Source organism: Crocodylus porosus, unplaced genomic scaffold (assembly GCF_001723895.1).
Source record: "Crocodylus porosus isolate Cpor-Errol unplaced genomic scaffold, CroPor_comp1, whole genome shotgun sequence".
Taxonomy (NCBI): Eukaryota; Metazoa; Chordata; order Crocodylia; family Crocodylidae; genus Crocodylus; species Crocodylus porosus.
In genome coordinates, this window is record NW_017728948.1 from 59,877,120 (window position 1) to 59,895,781 (window position 18,662).

General features: G+C 37.9%; 1 protein-coding gene across 9 annotated transcripts in view; it reads left to right on the forward strand.

The window, feature by feature from the left end:
- The window catches only part of PCM1 (pericentriolar material 1), a 74,239-nt gene extending 58,007 nt beyond the window's left edge, over positions 1–16,232 (forward strand). For 8 of the 9 annotated variants that reach the window (XM_019552590.1, XM_019552588.1, XM_019552593.1 and 5 more), the window contains 9 exons: positions 508–705; positions 2,305–2,364; positions 3,995–4,133; positions 6,008–6,159; positions 11,648–11,723; positions 12,970–13,226; positions 13,458–13,550; positions 13,655–13,778; positions 15,808–16,232. In XM_019552590.1, coding sequence (XP_019408135.1) covers positions 508–705; positions 2,305–2,364; positions 3,995–4,133; positions 6,008–6,159; positions 11,648–11,723; positions 12,970–13,226; positions 13,458–13,550; positions 13,655–13,778; positions 15,808–15,833 — 1,125 coding nt within the window. In that variant the 3' untranslated portion in view covers positions 15,834–16,232. The remainder of the gene's footprint in view (positions 1–507; positions 706–2,304; positions 2,365–3,994; positions 4,134–6,007; positions 6,160–11,647; positions 11,724–12,969; positions 13,227–13,457; positions 13,551–13,654; positions 13,779–15,807) is intronic. The other variant, XM_019552589.1, reaches the window with a different exon arrangement.
- Positions 16,233–18,662: the final 2,430 nt, after the last annotated feature.

An 18,662-nucleotide genomic window follows, 5' to 3' on the forward strand; every position in this document is an offset into this window, starting at 1 on the left:
TTCATTGTCAGGGTGGCTAGGATCTGGAACCAACTTCCAAGTGAAGTGGTGCTGGCTCCTACCCTGGGGGTCTTTAAGAGGAGGCTAGATGAACACCTTGCTGGAGTCGTTTGACCCCAATATTCTTTCCTGCCATGGCGGGGTCTTGGACTTGATGATCTGCTCAGGTCCCTTCCGACCCTACCAACTATGAAACTATGATAACCATGGTATTGCCTATGCTCTGTGGTTTTTTGTACTACACTAAAGTAAGAAGAGCAATATATATATACCATAAGCCATCAAATGGTCATGAGTTGAGTGCTGTCAAAGCTGTGACCAAGATAAGAGAATGCTATTGCAGTATGGTGAATTCTGCTTAAGCAGAATATGTCATAAATGGGATACCTGGACAAAATCTGTTTTAATTCTGTCTTTAGTGTGGAAATCCTTTGATCTTAAACATCAGGAAGATATAATAGCACTTGTTTAGTTTTCTTTTCAGAAGAACTCTGTTGCTTTTGACAGGATTCCCTAGCAAAATTTGCTGGTAGAAAACTCAAAGATTGTGGAGAAGATCTGCTTGTGGAGATCTCAGAAGTTTTGTTTAACGAATTAGCCTTCTTTAAACTCATGCAAGACTTGGACAACAATAGTATTACTGTGAAACAAAGATGCAAAAGAAAAATAGAAGCAGCTGGAGCAATGCAGTCTTATGCTAAAGAGGTTTGTTGGTGCTTTTGTATTTTCTTAGGGCCTACTTTGTCTGACTTCAGCTAAAATATATTGTTTAATTCTAATCATTTTTTAAAAAAAAAAAGATTAATTCCAGAGAAGTGTTTTGTGTTTTTTTTCTGAGACATTACTGCTACTTATGACATAACATTAGTAAGTAATGTTACCTAGCTTGTCAGCAGTTAAACATGTGGAACACTTCAGAGATGATTAATTATCTTGTTTCTTTTCCCTTATTTCTCTGTGAAGCAGAAGGCAGGACCCATCCTGTTAAGCCACATAAGTAGACTTTACTCAGGTGAATAGTTCTGTGGTAGTCATTAAACTACTTTACTGCTGAATGAGTAAAAATTAACTGTCCATCTCTTACCTTTTCAGTACCAGTACCTCAGTGATGCTAAAGACCTGATAGAAAACTTAATTCTATTGACCCTGAGAAGTCAGAGAAGCCTAGCATTTTGTTTTGGTGGGGTGCTGGAAATATGATTAACTTCTACAATTTGGAATTTTAAACAAAACTTATTAAAGAAAGTCCAATGTAATACAGGTTAGGTTGCTCAGATATAAATAAGAGTATCCTTGGCATCCTTGAAACCAGTAATGTATCTTAACAATTTTTATTTTCAGCTATGAAAGCTTTGGGGTATCAGGGTCATAAATGAATTGACATTATTAATTTAAGCTTATACAGCCTTAACACAAAAGATTAAGGACCTACTTTTGAAAGTGATACAAGATTACTGTGTAAATTTTTAAAATAGATTTAAAAGTAAGGCCCCCGGCACACATGAATATAATCGTGTGATTAGGATTTTATGCCCCATCTCAAAAATTGTGTATCCTGCCAAGTCGGACATTCATGGGATGACACGTGATTTTTGTGATGGGTCATAAAATTGTTCTGATTCTGACTGCATGACTACCAGGGTGTGTAGCTAAATTAGTGAGCTTCCCAACCTGAATTGTCCATGCTTTTTACAGAACTGTGGGGATCAGGCTGGAGACATGGGAAGATTGGAGGGACATTGGTTCCCTGTGGATTAGGCAAAAGGAGACTGTATCCAAAACCCCAGGGACTGTCTCCTGCCTGATCCCTGAGATCATACAGGGCTGCCCTGCGTTTGGAACAAATGCCACACATGCAAGTTATGGCACAATCCAACACCACCACAACAATATTCCATATTAAATGTGAACTCTCTTTGTGGCTGTTTTACCATTTTATTGTGCCATAAATTGGCTGCATGTGGCATGTTTAATTTTTTATCATATGATTTAACAAGATGATTATGCAATAAATATAACATCTGTAAGGGCCCCTCCTGGTAATTAATTTCCTAGTGTTCCACCTCTTGGATATTCAAAGCACTTGCTTAAGGGCATATGTTTTTCAAAAACTACTGCAAGTCTTGAAAATAGTTGCTTGAGCTGTTGCAGTTTTGAGATTGACTTTTAATGGTGGATGTGGAAGTTAGGAGGATTATAAATGATAACAAAGGCTTATTTTGTTTTGTCCAGTGTTTCAAAGCCATTTAGTTTATTTACATCTGTAATCAGTTTCAAAATTGAAAGTAATTGGTTTTCTTCTAGGTAAAGAGGGGTCTTGAAGTAGACGCTTGCTCATCTGTGGAAGATGTTGATGAAGACAAAGTATGTTACACATTTTAGAACTACCTTTATTCTTTTTAAAAGAAAACCTCAAAAGTCCTTTTTCACTCTCAACATATATTTACTAATAATGTGATCAAAAGTGATTGGTCATACAAATCTAGTATCTCTGAATAAATCTACTTAAATCTGATAAAACTATAGAAAGCAGGCATTCAGAATCTAATTTTTTGTTTAAAATAAGACCACAATATCTTTTTTAGTCTCTGCAAAGTAATATTATCTATTACTCCATTTTAGAAAAAGACCATTTTATAAAGTATTGTATATAACCTCTCTTTTTTGGTAATTTCTAAATGCACAGTGCAGTGCAATGCATAAATATCTAAGTTCAGATATCAGAAGTAATATAGCCGTATTAGTGCAGGGTCTTGCCTAGGCTAATGCACCCTTCTTCTCAGTAGGGCTAAGTTTAATTTGGGTATGTCACTATGTTATTGTATTATCTACCTTTCAGTAAGCAGGCAAAATCCAGACCATATGCTTATTATGTTCCTCAGATGAGAGGTACACAACTGTTCAGAGATTGTTTTCCCAAAGGCTGTTCTGTATATCGAGGCTTCACATTCTTCTCATGGAGAACAGCAGATTTTGCCTCACCTTTACTATAGAGGACTTGCATGCTTACCAGTGGTTCTTGCATTGAATCCTGGGGATCAGATGGGGGGGACCATTGGGCCAGTGCAGGTGTCTTCCGTGGAGCTACGTCCAACAGCATCAAAGCCTTGCTCTTGAGAAATCAACTCCAGTGGACAGGCCGCTGCATCTGAATTCCCAAGAACTACCTCCCTCAGATTCTTTTTTCCCAGCTCTCCATTGGCTAATGCTCAAAGGGCGGCCAAAGGAAGTGGTACAAAGACATGTTCAAGGTTGTCCTCAGGCACAGAGGCATTGACACCAGTGGCTGGGAGAAGCAAGCTGGTCCACCAAGGTGCATGCCGCTTTGAAGCCAAATGACTTGTTACTGAGGTGGAATGGCAGTGGGAGAAGACTACCCACCTGGGGCTGTGAATCCCACTCCACCAGGCAACATCATGCCCCCATTGCTGAAGAATGTGTGCATCCAAAATCGGGCTCCTTAGTCCCCTAAGAACCCATCAAGCCTGATGAACATCATCCTTGACTTCCAGAGACCACTGACGACGACAACTATAGGGGACTAGTTTTGTAGTACTGCTGGAGTGGCCCTCTGTTGCTGGTTGGCTCGCCTCCCAAGAATAAAGATCCACAGAGACAGTTCTCGGAAGAGGATGGAAACAATGATTTATCCTTTCAGAGTGCTGCTTTAAAAAAAAACTGAATTGGAGACTTGACACCAGAATAATCTGTGGATTATTGGAACTAATAGAAAAGGAAAGAGCTATGGCTCTTTTTTATAATCTTTAAAACGTTTGGATGATTGAAAAGATGTTCCAGTGGGTTCTGTTTCTCCTTATGGTTCTTAGTTTGCAGCGCTTAGCACATATTCAGGGGGTTCTGCTGTAGCAGGGCACTTAATTTATTACTGATGAGTTGGGTGTTTGGGGGGGGTGTTAATTGTCAAAACGATGTCCTTGTCTGGAGTAAGACAGACATTAAATTAAATAGAACACTATTTTTTGCTTATGGCTAGGACAAGGATGAGAGTGAAACAGTCAAGCAGGTGAAAGAGTCAGAAATATATAATGGTAGTGAAGTTCCTCAGAGTATGAAATCTGATGCCTCCGACCAGGAGGAAGATGAAGAAAGTGAAGGTTGCCCAGTATCAATAAGTAAGTGATTTTTTTTTGGTGTTGATTTTTGCAGTATTGACTTCACACTACTAAGCTTCCTACATAACATTTAAATGATATTTGTTTCTTGTGAGCTACAGTTGTATAAGATACATGGGTCTTATCGCTCAAGTCTAATAGTCCATCTTTTGCATAGTACCATGTTTTCTAGTATGTGTCCAGTGTAGTTTTAAACAATGCAAACAAAATCACTTCTACTTAAAATTGTTCCAGTAACTTAAAACAGTAGTCTATACAAGATCTGATCCAGGGTTCATCTAGTTGGTATTCTTTGTCTAAAAAGGTAAGATTTAGAGGAGGAAGCATCACAATAAGCTGAATGTAATGAGTTCCATTTCCCAGCCCCCGTTAAAGTTTTTATCCTGACTTTTGTACTTAGATGGTCTTAAACCAGTAGTTCTCAACCTGTTTAGCCTCAAGGCATCCCTCGATAACTTATGTGAACTGAACAGCAACCTGGCTCCAAAAACTAATTAATTTATTACATTGCTTACCTCCTTGCTTGAGGGGCTGGCAATGGGGACCAGGCAGGGGAGGAAACCTGAGCCTGCATTTACCCTCTCTCACCTGCTTATCTTCTCACACCTTATGGTGCCTGTCAAAAGATCTTGCGGCAGCCCTAATTGAGAATCAGTCTTAAACCCTTAAGCATGTGGTTTTATATCATTTGGTATTTCCTTACCATTTATAATGGCAACTTTTCCTGTTGGACATTTTATGGGTAATTTTTTTTGTACCTTGCCAAGTTCTTGGTCTCAGCAACATCTTCTAGGTATGAATGCCACACTTTTAATTGTGCATTGTTTAGAAAAGTATTTCCTTTTAATTTAAAGGACTGTCTTCATGTTGGGCCTTCTCTAACATTTCATAACTTTATGAACTTTGCCCCTTTCTTCATTTCCTTACTGTAGTTATTCTGTTCCCTTATAGGTTTTTCCATAGCTCTAATAATTTACACTGTCCTTCTCCAATACTGGTTCTGCAGTAAAGCTTTAATCACTCAGCTGATGCTTTTTCCTGATATTCAGTCTAAGCAATCTGTCCTTTTCTTCTGTTGTTTATCCATCCTAAAAATCTCTGCTTCTCTGCTGTTAGTACTTGGCATTTGGACTTATGGTGCAGGTGCATGACAATTACTACAGAATAATTTATCCGTAGTAATTTACTTATTTTATTTTGTAGCACACATATAACCAATTCTCCCAACCTTACTTGTTCCAATAGGCACAAATATAGTTCCTTGGCCTACCAGAGGATGAGGGAACAAATTAGCATTGAGCAAATTCTACCCCAGGATAAAATTGACTGGGGAGCAGACACAAAACCAGGAGATCATTTTAACTTAGAATTGGTGTTTAGTTACTCCTCAATTGAACAGGTAGTTTTGTCCTGGAGTTGAGTAACTAGCAGCCATGTAACACTGAATGGTATGTCCACTCCACTTATACTACAAAGTAAAGTCAGTTTACCATATGGTACATGTCATGTGTCTTCAGCCTTAAACATAGACTGTTATACATGCCCTGAGGTGAAAACTTAATAGGTCTTTCTGTAAATCCATAAATCTCTGAAAGCTAATGTTTCCACTGTATTTTCTTTCCAGGAGAATATATGACATAAGTGCATGTTGTTATGCATATATTATTGCTCTATAATTTTTCATGTTAGACTGAGCCTCTAGATATTTTATGTTGTCTTGCAGTTATTTTCTATACCAGAATGGAAGGAAAATTTTCTTGCAACTAAGAGCCATTTTTTTAAAAAAATGCTGTGAAGTGGTTTTTAAAGAAAATCCAGTAATTTTACATTAGGGACTAAAACTGGTCTAAAATGACTACATTGATTTACTTTAGGCTTGTCTAAAGCAGAAACCCAAGCTCTAACTAATTATGGAAGTGGGGAAGATGAGAATGAAGATGAAGAAATAGAAGAATTTGAAGAGGGACCTGTGGATGTCCAGACTTCACTACAGGCCAGCAGTGAAACTATGACTGAAAACAAACAGGTATTATCAGAATTCTCTAAGCCAGGCAACTGTTGCTCATCAGGTGTTTGCATGAAAATAACTTACATGTTTTATCCTTCCTTCTGCTACATTTCTTATTTTGGTTGTTTTAAGGAAATGGTCTACATGGATATCACTTTTCAGTCTTCCTTTTGTTCTTGTTTAATTTTGCTTTTATATAAGCAATGTCTCTTATCTCTTAAGATCTGGGTTATTCCTCCTGAGATCCTGTAATAATACAGCATATTCTGACAGTTACTTAAACAGGAGTTGAATTTTATTTTTAAAAAATACAGTTTGGCACTAGACATAACTTCTGACTACACAGCTGTTACTCTGCTGACACTCTGTTTTGAAAGAGAAGCAGAAAACTTGGGATAAGGCAACTGGATTAAAAGTGGAATATTTTCATAGAAGTCTGCATACCTCTTAACTTTTAAATTTCAGTTTATTCTACTGTTCATCATGTAAGCCAATGCTGTCCAATCTCTTCCTTCTCCACAAGCCAAAGTAGCATGGGGTGGGTCTGTGGGTACAATCCAACATGTGCTGAAATGGGTGCTGGTACTGTGCACGTGGTTGTCAGGGCTGCAGCCCTATTCAGGAGTGGACCTGCCACCCCATCACCAGTCCCATACTCTTTGGGTTCAGGCCATTCTGCCTACCCCAAGCTCCACACACTCGGGATTGGGCCTGTCACCCCAGCTGTCTGCGCTCTGGATTGGACCAAGCCACCCTGGATGTTCCAGGTCATGCCTTACAGCTTGTCCCCACCTGTGTGCACTGTGCACACTGTATCTGGCCCTTCCACCCCAGCTCTGTGTATGCTCTGTGTATGCCTTATGCAGCCCTGTCATCCATCTCTGTGTGTGCATGCAGGACCTCACACACTGGGCTGTCATCTGGTCCATGGGGCTTTGAAATTCGGCAGCAGACTGGTGGCAGTGTTAATTGCCACTTGTCCACTTCACCAAATTCTGGACCTTTGAGGAAGCGCACTGGCTAGATTGCATGACTCCAGACTTGACCTTCAGTCTATGGACTGAGCACCCATGTTACAGGATTTTAAGACTAGAAGTGACCCTTATAATAACGTAATCTGGCTGCCTGTGTAATACAAATATATGAATTTTGGGCATTGGTTGCTGTACTTAGCATTCAATTCTATGAATGAACTAAAACCAAGCCACATCTTTTAGAAACATCCAATCTTGAGTTAGATGTCAAGTGAATAGACCATTTTCTCTTGGTAATATTTCAATAGTTAATTGCCCCTTCTTAAAATCTGGTTGTCAGTTAAACTTTAATTGGTTTAACGTGCATTTTCCATATCAGATGCTTAGTAGGGGTGTCTCTTTACAAGTCTTTTCTTGTACAACTGTTTTAAAATGAGTGGGAGACAGTAGTTAAGTGTTATTGCATGACTTAACATCAATCTTTTTGCTTAGAATCTCCAACCATAAAACAGACACTACTTCATAGGGTTGTTTTTTTTTTTTCTTAAGTGAAGCGTTGCATTCATCTGGCCTAACCTTAGTAGCACAGGGCCCAAACATATACATGTTTTTAGATGACCTTGAGGATGTCTTTTAGAAAGGCATGAAAACTAGAAACTCTATTTTGTCAAAGGCAGTAGTAGAGCAGAATTTAGAAAACAGGTTCATAAAGTCTTCCTTTGATAAGTGACATGCCACTAGCCAATGGTTGTGTGATGTTATCTGAATCCTAATTTTTTTCTTCAAGTTCCAAAATCATTCATACTCAGTTTTTGTAAAGAGATACTTCTTCACTTCCTCTTATTAATTCCTTCCTTTGAGTCCTCCCCAAAAGATTAGGGACAGTTTCTGTATGAGTCAGCACAAGATACTTTGACCCAACCATTGACAGATTCAAAAGCCAAAGGGCTTAAACCTCATCTCACATGGCTTTTGTCATAGCAGATGCCTTGTTCAGCACAGGCAGTGTGCACATACATGTCCAACAGTGCTCAAGCTCCCGTTCCTTCTCATACTGCAGCTTAAAATAAGATATGAAGTGTAGTTTACATCTGCTTGAATTATCTGGAAGTCATATCTGACCTGGAGGGAGAGAATCCAGCAAGTATGAGTCAAGGAAGCCACCTGTTTTTTATCTTTGACATATTTGAGTATCTCTATTTTATTGCTAGTGAAAATATGCCTTGTTTGTGCATTTTTACTATTTTTCTATCTGGACTGTAGTGAGGTTCTTTCATCCTCATGAACTATTAAGAATCTAAAATGCACTGGAAGTGTTACCTCGTGTGATTCCTTCAAAAAGAGTTCTTTAACTTCGTGAAACCAAACGTGGCTCCAGTTGCATCTTTTTTTTCTTTCTTGGACTGCAGTTGCGTATAGAAAATTTTATGATCAGTGCTGTACTTGATACTTCTATAGATTCTGACATTCAGTAGTGATACTTTTATTATTAAATTGATTAGCCAGTTATTTGATGCGACTGGTGAAATTCTTGTAACCTTTTGTGCTCGTCTTTGTGAGCAAATGGTTCTGTTGGTTATCAGATTGCATACATCATGGTACAGGTCTTAACCTTTCCTCACTTTTTTGTCCTACCATGTGATCCAGTATATCTGCAATTAAACTTTCATTATCAGACTGAATTCTTATTCATATGACCCAGTCAGAACTCTGCTTGCAGTACTGTTCAGCTATTTAATAAAATCTGTCCTTCTCTATTTTCTGCTGCTTCTCATGGTTTGTAACAGCAGACTGGAGTTGACTTGTTGAAAGTTAAGGAAAAAAAATATGTGAAATGGTAAGAAGCATCAGATACAGAATGCAATATATGATGACTGGTGAAAGACAGTAGTTGTGCTAGTCATGAAAAAGGGAGATATTGGCTGATAAATAAACTTACTGTCAGACCAGGAAAAATCCCAATGAAAATAATTGTCAGCAGTTTAAGACAAGTCCTAGAAGTAGTAGTTAGTAGGGGTGTGCGAAGTGAGCAGTGTCTGATTCTGATTTGGCCTGATTCGGGGGACAGTAATTGCTGTCCTGATTCAATTCAGCCAAATGGGAATCTGAAGATTCGATTTGATTCAGAGAATCAGCAATTCGGCCATAGATACAGCTTTATATGGGTTTTTCTTGTTTTTTTATATGTACCTCGAGGTACAAGGTGCGGCTCGTGAACGCTGAGGTGGTGGGACTAGATGGAGCATCCCATGGGAGCTCAGGGGAATCCCCTGCACGCTTAGCAGTAAACCCAGAAGTGGACCAACAGTACTTCAGGTCCACCAGGAAGTGTGTGGGGAACCCCCCATATCCCACCAGCTCAGTGATCGGCCATGGGGCGGGGGGGAACCTCGGGTGCCCCCGCAGACTGAGGAGGCACCAGCTGCTGAACTGGGGGGGGTGGAGGGGTCCCCCATGCACTCTGCGATGGACCCAGAAGTGGACCAGAAGTACTTCTGGCACATTTCTGGGTCTGCTGCTGAGCACACAGGGGGCTCCTCCCACCCCCCCCAAGCTCCTGTGGGACACTCCATTTGCCCCACTATCTTGGCATTCACAAGCCATGCCTGGTACCTCAAGGTACGTAAAAAAAGACCAACATAAAGCTGTGTCTATGGCCGAATTGTTGAATCTCTCCAAATTGAATTAGAGGCTTCTGATTTCATGTGGAGAGAGTAATGGGTCTCCTGATTCAGTTCGAAGATTCGGCTGCCGAATCTCCTCCAAATCAAATCAGTGACCAAAGCTTTGCACAGCCCAAGTAGTTATCAAGGAACCGTGTTTCAGACTAGTAATGGAGAGTTATACTCATCAGGTATTCGTGCTGTGACTGGGTGTATATGGAGATTCAGAAGAGTAAGAATAGGGATTAAAGGAGTTTATCATAGTGTTTGAAGTGGACATGATAACTGAGGTGGTGAGTTAGTTTGAGGTGCAATTTTGCAGCTGACATGCATTTGAATTAACAGTGCATTTACTACCTCAAACTGCAGTAGTCAGCTTGGATTTATAGCCCCATCTGTCTCAGCACTTCGTTATATTTAGGAAAATGGAGCTTTTAGCAAGGACAGTTTTAGAACAAATAGTTTGATTAGTGCTGATAATTCTAGTGAGAGTGAGGTTTAAAGAGCTGTAATATTCAGCATGTGTGGCTGAATTATAACTGGCAAAAATATGGATTGATGAACATTATGCTTGATTTGAGAAATTTTGCACTAATGGTATTACTCTATGGAATGGAAGCATCTGTGTTAAGCGAAAGAGACACAGTGAGCTGGTAGACACCTTTGAAAGATGGCAAGTATAAAGTGTCATGATTTTAAGACAAATGAATTTGTAGTAGTATCAGTGTGTAAAATCAAGGTACAGGACTGGATACAATTTTAAAAAGTAACAATAGTGCAGAAGGCAAACGGAAAGCCAAAGAAAATTAAGCAAACAAAACAAAGGTCAGTCTCGTCTAGAATCTGGATATTGTTCACAAAGGCAAACTAGGTTTGGCTTAATGGAGGGACGAGTGATATACTGAAATGAATGGCAATATTGTAATAGTCCCCATTTTTGGAGAGGTAATAAAAGAAGAGAAATGAGTGACCTGCAATAAAAACTTTTGTTACTTTCAGAAAATTCATTTTTCCTCAGTTGCCAGAAAAAGGTGTAAGGCTATATGCGTGGCCTCCCTCCCCCCTGTAAATACAGATAATTCTTCAACTTCTGCAAATCCTGTAAGACAAACTGAGAAGTCTACACTGACGTTGGACTCATTGACACTATTGTTTAGCAGAAGAGCTTTGTTGAAATCCGTACTCTACTCCCTTTTCTAAAGCAACAACTACTACTCCCAACTTCTCTGTGATAGTGTATTGATAGTATGATGTGATGGACAGGAATATTGAGACTATTATCAAAGCCTTTTGCAAGTACAGCCAACACATTAACTGGTTCTTTCTTTGTTCTTATTTGTGCCATAAATGTACTAATGTAAATTTTAGACTTCTTCAGCAGAGGTAGATTGGTATATATTCTCAGGTTCCAGAATATGCCTCATTCTAAGCCAATCCAAGTATACTGTAAAATTGTGGAATTCCTCCAGAATTATAGCCGATTTTCATATGATTTGAAATGTTTATTAGCTGTTGAGTGATTATGTTGAGTTTGCTAAATGCCTGAGAACAGCAAAAATCCAAGATGACAAAATGTACTGAATGCTATAAACCTTAACAGCTTTTCAATGTAATCTAAAGGCTCATAAAAACTAGCAGGAAAGGTTTTTGGAAACTTCTTAACAGTGAGCTCTTTAATATTCTGGAAGAGAGGCTAATGAGTAGACACTGGAACTTACTGGCTAAATTGTGTAGTAGTACAGACAAAGAATTACTGACCATGCTGTGGGGGGAACAGGGAAGCTTGGCTGTTTGAACAGAAAACTAAATAAGCTGTTTTTAAACTCTGATTTAATAGAATGTTAACTTTTTTCCCCCTACCCGCTATAGATTCCTAAATGTGAATCTGATGAGACTCAGGACCATGAAATGTTGTCATCCGAGCAGGAATCTGTTAGTGCTAAAGGTAAGACCTGAGTAGAGGGAAATGTAGATTTGCATAGAAAATCTTAGGTTATAAAAGGCTTAATATCAAACCAAGAGATCGACTGGAGAAGCAATGGGAAAACATAGGAGCTTTCCATTAAGCTTAGTTCTCTTGTAATTGCTTTAAAAATAAATGGTCCTTTAGTCTCTGATCACGTATTGCCAGCGAGGCAATTCTAGAAGGTGCCATAGCTCTTTCATCTTAAAGAAGTGATTCTCAGTGTTTTTGCACATATAACCCCATTTCTGGTTCAAGTGGAGTACTATACTTGAATTTCTGTCATTACGTGCTGCAGTTCCTTGTATGAGAACCACTTCTAGTCATCTCCTGCATTTAGACTCTCCTTTGCATGACAGATGCAGTATTTTATGTTTAGTTTTCACATCTACTTTTCCCATAGATTGACTGTGTTTATGTGGGAAACTGTTTCAGCAGCCAATTAAAATATTAATCAAATGTATGTTGTATTATTTTGATATGAAAAGCAAAAATTCAACAAACTATAAAAGTCACAGGCTCTCACTATGAATCAGTGACAAATTGAACACACAACAAACAGCCTTAAATGAAAAGGTTGGGGTCTAATTCAACAATTTATGACTGTTTTTGGTTTTTTTAAATAGCACTAAATTTGTTTGATACTGCACAATTAAATTTGTAATTTTGTATTTGCATAGCTTATAAGGTAGTAATTTCTCACTAAAAGTTGTGAAATAAGCTTCTAGAGTATGCCCAGGGAAAAAAACCTAAAATGTTGGGTAAGACTTCTGTCTTTATAGGATCCTTCTTATGTACTTTGAAATAAATAGTATTTTAGGCCCTTCTAAAACATTCTGATCTGTAAACGACATTGGCAAAAAAATCCAAAATATTGCCTAGCTCACTTCTGCTGTTGAAGAAATTTAACTTTACAAAATCGCTGTAAACTTCAGAAAGATTATGAATGGTTCATCTTTGTACCTTCGTGTATTGGCTTTATTAACAATGTTTATATTACCTTGCAAAAGCTGCTGGAACGTCAAAAGTAAACTACAAAATGGTTGCACACTCAAACTTATACCAGTTGAAATGCTGTTGCTGTTCTTGCTCCAGTTCTGTTGGATAAGATGGGTAATCTCTCCTGCTAATTTGTTTATTTGGCATTTCATTCTTTCAACTGCATTAGATTTTCAAAACCTGTTTTGTGTTTCTGTCACTATCTATTTTGGATTTCTTTTTATTTTAGATGAACAAGATGTGTCTGCTGTTTTGCCTCACTCCCTCAATACCTTGGAGAATAAACAACAGTTAACAACAGTCAGTGCTTCAGAAACCCTTACTACTACAAATAGGGCAACAGAGGAGCCAACCCCTTCGTTACCAGTAAATGAAATTCAGACATCAGAAATAGTGTGTATAGAAGCCAAATCCTCTACAGGGAGTCCTGGAAGTTCCATGGCTGGCAGCCCTGATACAGAGTCTCCTGTGTTAGTGAATGAATATGTATGTATAACTTTAGTTAATGTATTGTTTGTTTTGAATATCACTCTTTTCAGTTTAAGATTTGGCTTCTTTTCCTGACTTAATTTTTTGAGTAAATTACACGCTCAAACACTGCCCCTTTCTACTTATACTTTCTGTTTACAAATAAAATATATTTCTATATCTGTTCTTGGAATGAGAAAAAGTGATCCTCCAGTGTGGTGTTTGTAATTGTCATAATTCTGTCAACAGGAAGGTGGTTCTGGAAATGTAAGTCAAAAGTCTGATGAGGATGATTTTGTGAAGGTGGAAGACTTGCCTCTTAAACTTACAATGTATTCAGAGGTATTTTGCTTGCATTTCATGCAGTTACAATTGATCATCAAAACAACTTTTTTATAAAAGGAGGGAAATACCTAAGAGACTGAATTATTTTTATCCTTTCCAAGGCAGATCTAATGAAGAAAATGGCAGCAGAGGCCCAGACAAATAATTTGTCTGATGAAATACTGAGTGGTGATGGAGCTCAAGGAGAAGAGTTAGTAGGAGATTCTGAAATCCTAAAAGAACCTGGTAAGAAAGTAAACTCCATTTACTAAGTTATGATATCTTACTGGGAAAGTTAAACTTAAGCATTTCAGGATTTATTACTGAGTAAAGCAAGAAATCAGTCTTCTAAGCCCCACTGTGTCACTGTTCATTACCAAAACTAAACAGTTCTTTGATGTGAAGAGTTTGTGTTTTTTGCTGTTCTAATTTTATTTTTGCAGGATGGGTGCCTATATATGTGAATCGAGGCTGCTGTGATGTGCTGGAATTACAGCAGGCTCTGTGTCATGTACATCAGTGTGTCTGTGCTGAAAAATGGTGGTGGGGGCATTTTTTAACTAAAGCTCATTTAATGAACTTTATTTAAAGCCCCCCACTGCCATTTTTCAGCACAGGGATGCTGATGCATGTGATTCTCCAGGCACTTTAATTAGAGCAGTTCCAAGAGCTGCTTTAATTGATGCACTTCTTCCACACCTCCCAGAGCACATGTATAAACACCCCATGTTTCCACTGTGACTAAGGGAATAATCCTTTTCTTGTTGAAATTGAGGTCTGAGCTTTTGTAATCTGTAGGTAATTTGAAAATATTAAAGTGACTGTAAGCTGAATTCATAGGTACCATATCAGATCTATGAAGTAAGGCTCACTCTGAATGGACTGCGATAGTATGGATCTTAGAGATGAAGTAGTCAGTATTTCACAGTGTTTTACATAGGAGAAAAGAGGTAAGGGTACAGAACAGGTGAAAGAAAAGAGATGCCCATGTGTAGCAGCTTTGATTTAAAAAAGAAAAATTCTGTTGTCTTAAGTGTGATGTAAGCAGAAATCTCCCAGTATTCTTAGCTATGTTGTTTTGATTTCTAGATGAACAGGAAATGAAGCTTCTGACTTTCATTCAACAAATAACTCAAAGGCAAAAAGCACAAAAATTAATTTAATATTTTAATGCCTGGGTGCAACTTGCTGATTATAGTTTTTATTTGTGTAACGTACACATCAGATATTTTTCTGGTAGAACTTGGAATATAACTAATAAATAGTTTAAAGTAATAATGTACAATTATTTATAATTGATAATAATAAGTTGCTGTTCTAACCATGACATAGTTACATATCACTATTTAAATTCACAGAAAAGGTTCAGATTCTCAAAATTTATTTTGAAAAAATGTTTGGCTTATGAATTTTAACTTTGAATATTTCTGCTTAAAGCCATGCTTTAAAGTCCTGAGCTAATATCTTTAGTCTTAGCATAACTCTGAGTGAGAGGTGTAGCCTGGTAGCTGACAGAACTCACTGCATGAAAAATTAACATTTCAGCAATTATAGAAACGTACGTATCAGATGGGTAAATGCCACATCACTTAAATTTTCCTTTAATACATGAATCATAATAAGTTGTGCTACTATTAATAATCTACTCAAAAGTTAAACTGATGCAATAATGTGCATGCTATTATAGTTGTGCTTTTAGATTCTGTTGGTAGAGATGCAGCATATGACAAAAAGTAGTGGTTCGTCTGATATTATAGCTGTAATAGCTTCTTGAAATTAACACGTGCTTCTCTGTAGACAGCTAGAGCTACAGCAGGGATTTTGCTGTGATTCCCATTACAACCAACTCAGTAATATCAGCAGAATTTTGGCAACAAAATTCAGAGCGGGTTCACAGCACAGTCAGCTTAGTGAAACAGCAGATGTTTTGTACTGATATGTATTACCCACCTACAACTACTGCTTCGATAGCACTTTGATCACTTCCCCTTTTTGTTACATAAGTTGTTCAACACAACACTTGAATTAAGAGTGCCCTATATTGATTTTGTGTAAGTTAGTAATGGAACTATAGCACCCATATCTCTTCCATGTGGTTGCATTTATTTAGATAATTAAATCCAAGCTCAAAGTGCGTGTAACTGTTTTGGGGAGGAATTTATTTGGACAAATGTTCTCCAAAATATTTCTAAACAGGTAAGAGGTATGTATGTAAAGAGCTATATTTGATCTTTAATGGTTGCTAGACATTAACCAGTACAACTTTATTTTGCAGAAACTGTTGGAGCTCCAAATGCATGAAAAAATAACCTCAAGATTCCCCTCTACATACACAAATCCATATAGAATATTGGCATTACATTTGCTGAATGTGTATAAAATGTAAATTAGTTTTTGATGCACAGCCTTTTAGACTAGGTATGCTAACTTCTGCCCATGGCAGGTTAACCAGCTAAAACTGAATCCTTCTCTATTCAGTCTTGCTGCACTGTTCCTTTTTCTGTCTTAATCTTTTTTTTATTTTTTCATTGTGATTTGTTTAGTAATTTTGAAATTGTTTAAAACTGTAGTTTTAAATAAAGTTTGGACTTGTCTGTAAATCCTGTTGTTTGAACCAGTATGTTGCAGCTTGAAGCAACCCTGACCATACTGTTTGACATATGAGTCACCTGAACAAAGAAATGCTTTTTATTCAAGAAAGGTGCTTTTGTGTTGCCTTTTTTTTTTAAGGGGTACCATTCAAGATTCATGTTCAAAAAAGCATTGTCAATATTTTTGAGCCAAAAAAGATCAGTTATCCTACTCATCTATGCAGAATAGATTAAAAAGTCACAAAGCTTAATAGGAGCTCAGGGGCCATACCCTAACCCCCTGCTGGCCATATGTGGTCCTCAGGCTGCCAGTTGAATAGCCCTGGTTTAGCTCTTCCACAGGGGAGAGATTAAGAAACAGTAAGTGTAACAGTAAAATTGGAAGTGAATAGGAAGACAGAAAGCAGACACCATATTATAACTGCTTCTAGTACTTTTGGATGCTGATTAGATTGAGTTGTATCTTTTATTTGATCAACTTAGAGTTTGTTCCTGGTATAAGAGCAATATGTCAAAAGTTGCAGCCAACTAGTAGATGAACTTTAAAGCACCTGGTAATAAATGGCTTTAAAGGCTTTAAGTGGGACTTCTGTAAACTGTTTACAGGTTGCAATTTATCTTTACCCCTAAACCCCTCCTACAGTACATCTGATACAAAGCAATAATTTCAAGTACACCCAAGTATAGATACAACCTAGCAAGTATACATGATTCTATCTAATGCTTAGTGACCATTTAGAAGCAAAGTTCTGCATTTGGTTGAAGCCAACACATAAATTACATTATAATTTTCAAACCCATTAGATTTCAATGTTGGTCAAACAGAAAAAAATACTATCCTCAAATTGCAGCATTTACTAATAAATTTTAAATTAACCAGTGATGAATATAGTGGATACTCATTTTTAGGGAATGGAATCAGTTAAAATTTAAAACTAGTTAATGTAGAACAGTAGACGAGGTAGCAAAAATTGTTGGCAATCCAAAGTTACTTCTTCCAACCCACTCATTTAAGTGGTTTTCGGTTTCAGCTGTCAAAGCCTTAACTTCTGAAAGTCCTGACTTTAGATAAAGGACACCTTACTGTAGTTTTAATTTTCTAATGAGAGGCTAATGAAATATTTGGTTGCCTATTTCCATACAGGCTGTAATGGGCGTATCCAGGCCTCAGTTTTGGGGTTTAGTAGCTGCTGCAATTGAGTATTAATTGGAGATCTTTCTTCCTTCCTTGCTGATCATTAGCAAGTAGATTTCATAGACATTAGAACTGGAAGGGACCTCGGAAGATCATCGAGTCCAGCCCCCCGCCCGAAGGGCAGGAAGTCAGCTGGGATCATAGGATCCCAGCAAGATAAGCATCCAATTTGCTCTTGAAGGTGTCCAACTTAGGTGCTTGAACCACCTCCAATGGCAGGCTGTTCCAGACCTTGGGGGCTCAGACAGTAAAGAAATTCTTCCTTATGTCTAGCCTGAAACAGTCTTGCAGGAGTTTATGACCGTTCGACCTCGTCATCCCTTGGGGCGCTCTGGTGAAAAAACAAAGTAGGTGTCTTGTTTCTTTCTGACCAGAATCTTCTATTGCTTTGGTCAGGAGTTGTTATGCTACAGGACTCTTATGATTACTCTTAAATATATGTTACTCAAGTGTTGCCAGTTTTGTTATGGAGAATAAGTAACCCATATCCATAGAAAGGGGAAAATAATTTGTCAAGAATCTGATGGGCCAGCTCTTGCTCTTAAACAGGATTGCTTCCGGTACAGACTGATGTAATTTGCTCATAATAATCAAAGCTCTTGAACCTCATTGGTCTTTGAAGGAAGCATTTGGAGTCTTTTTATTTTGAACTGGCTATTTATGCTATACACCCATTTAACTATTTATAGTTTTTAGCACCAGTTAAGTACTCGCTCATTCAGGTCAGCATACCAAAACGTACAGTTTCTAGAGCTCACATCTTGTAGTTCTAGGTCTTAAACTTCAGCAATTTGATCAGTATAAGAGAACTGAAAGAAGGCATCTACAGGATTCGCTGTCTCTGGAGTGATCTAGTTACTGTTTCTGTACCTCTTCAATTCTGCTAGTTTCCAAATTGTTCAAGTGATAAATGAAAGAGCTTGACTTAGAGCTATCAACTTACATAATAGGCTGTGATAAAGAGACTTTTGTTTTGCAGAGGGAGCTCTTCCATGTTTTACTATACTTCTTGTGACAAATCTCCATGTCTTGCATTAACCTAGTCCAGTGGTTCTCAAACTTTTTTTTCATGGACAATTTGAAAATTGCTGAGGGTTTCAGTAGACACTTAAACTTTTTTTTGTTCTACAAATCAAAGCACACAACTCATATATTAATATAATTAGTCTTACCTTGCAAGTACAGATATTCTCGACTGTTCCGCAACCTTCCTGCGGACCACCTGAATGAAGCTCGCAGACCAGTGCTGGTCCATGGATCAGTTTGAGAATCTCTGGTCTAGTCCCTGGACTCTGTAAAATCACAATTCTAGTTTTCAGTCCTAATTCTTTTAGAATTGTGTAG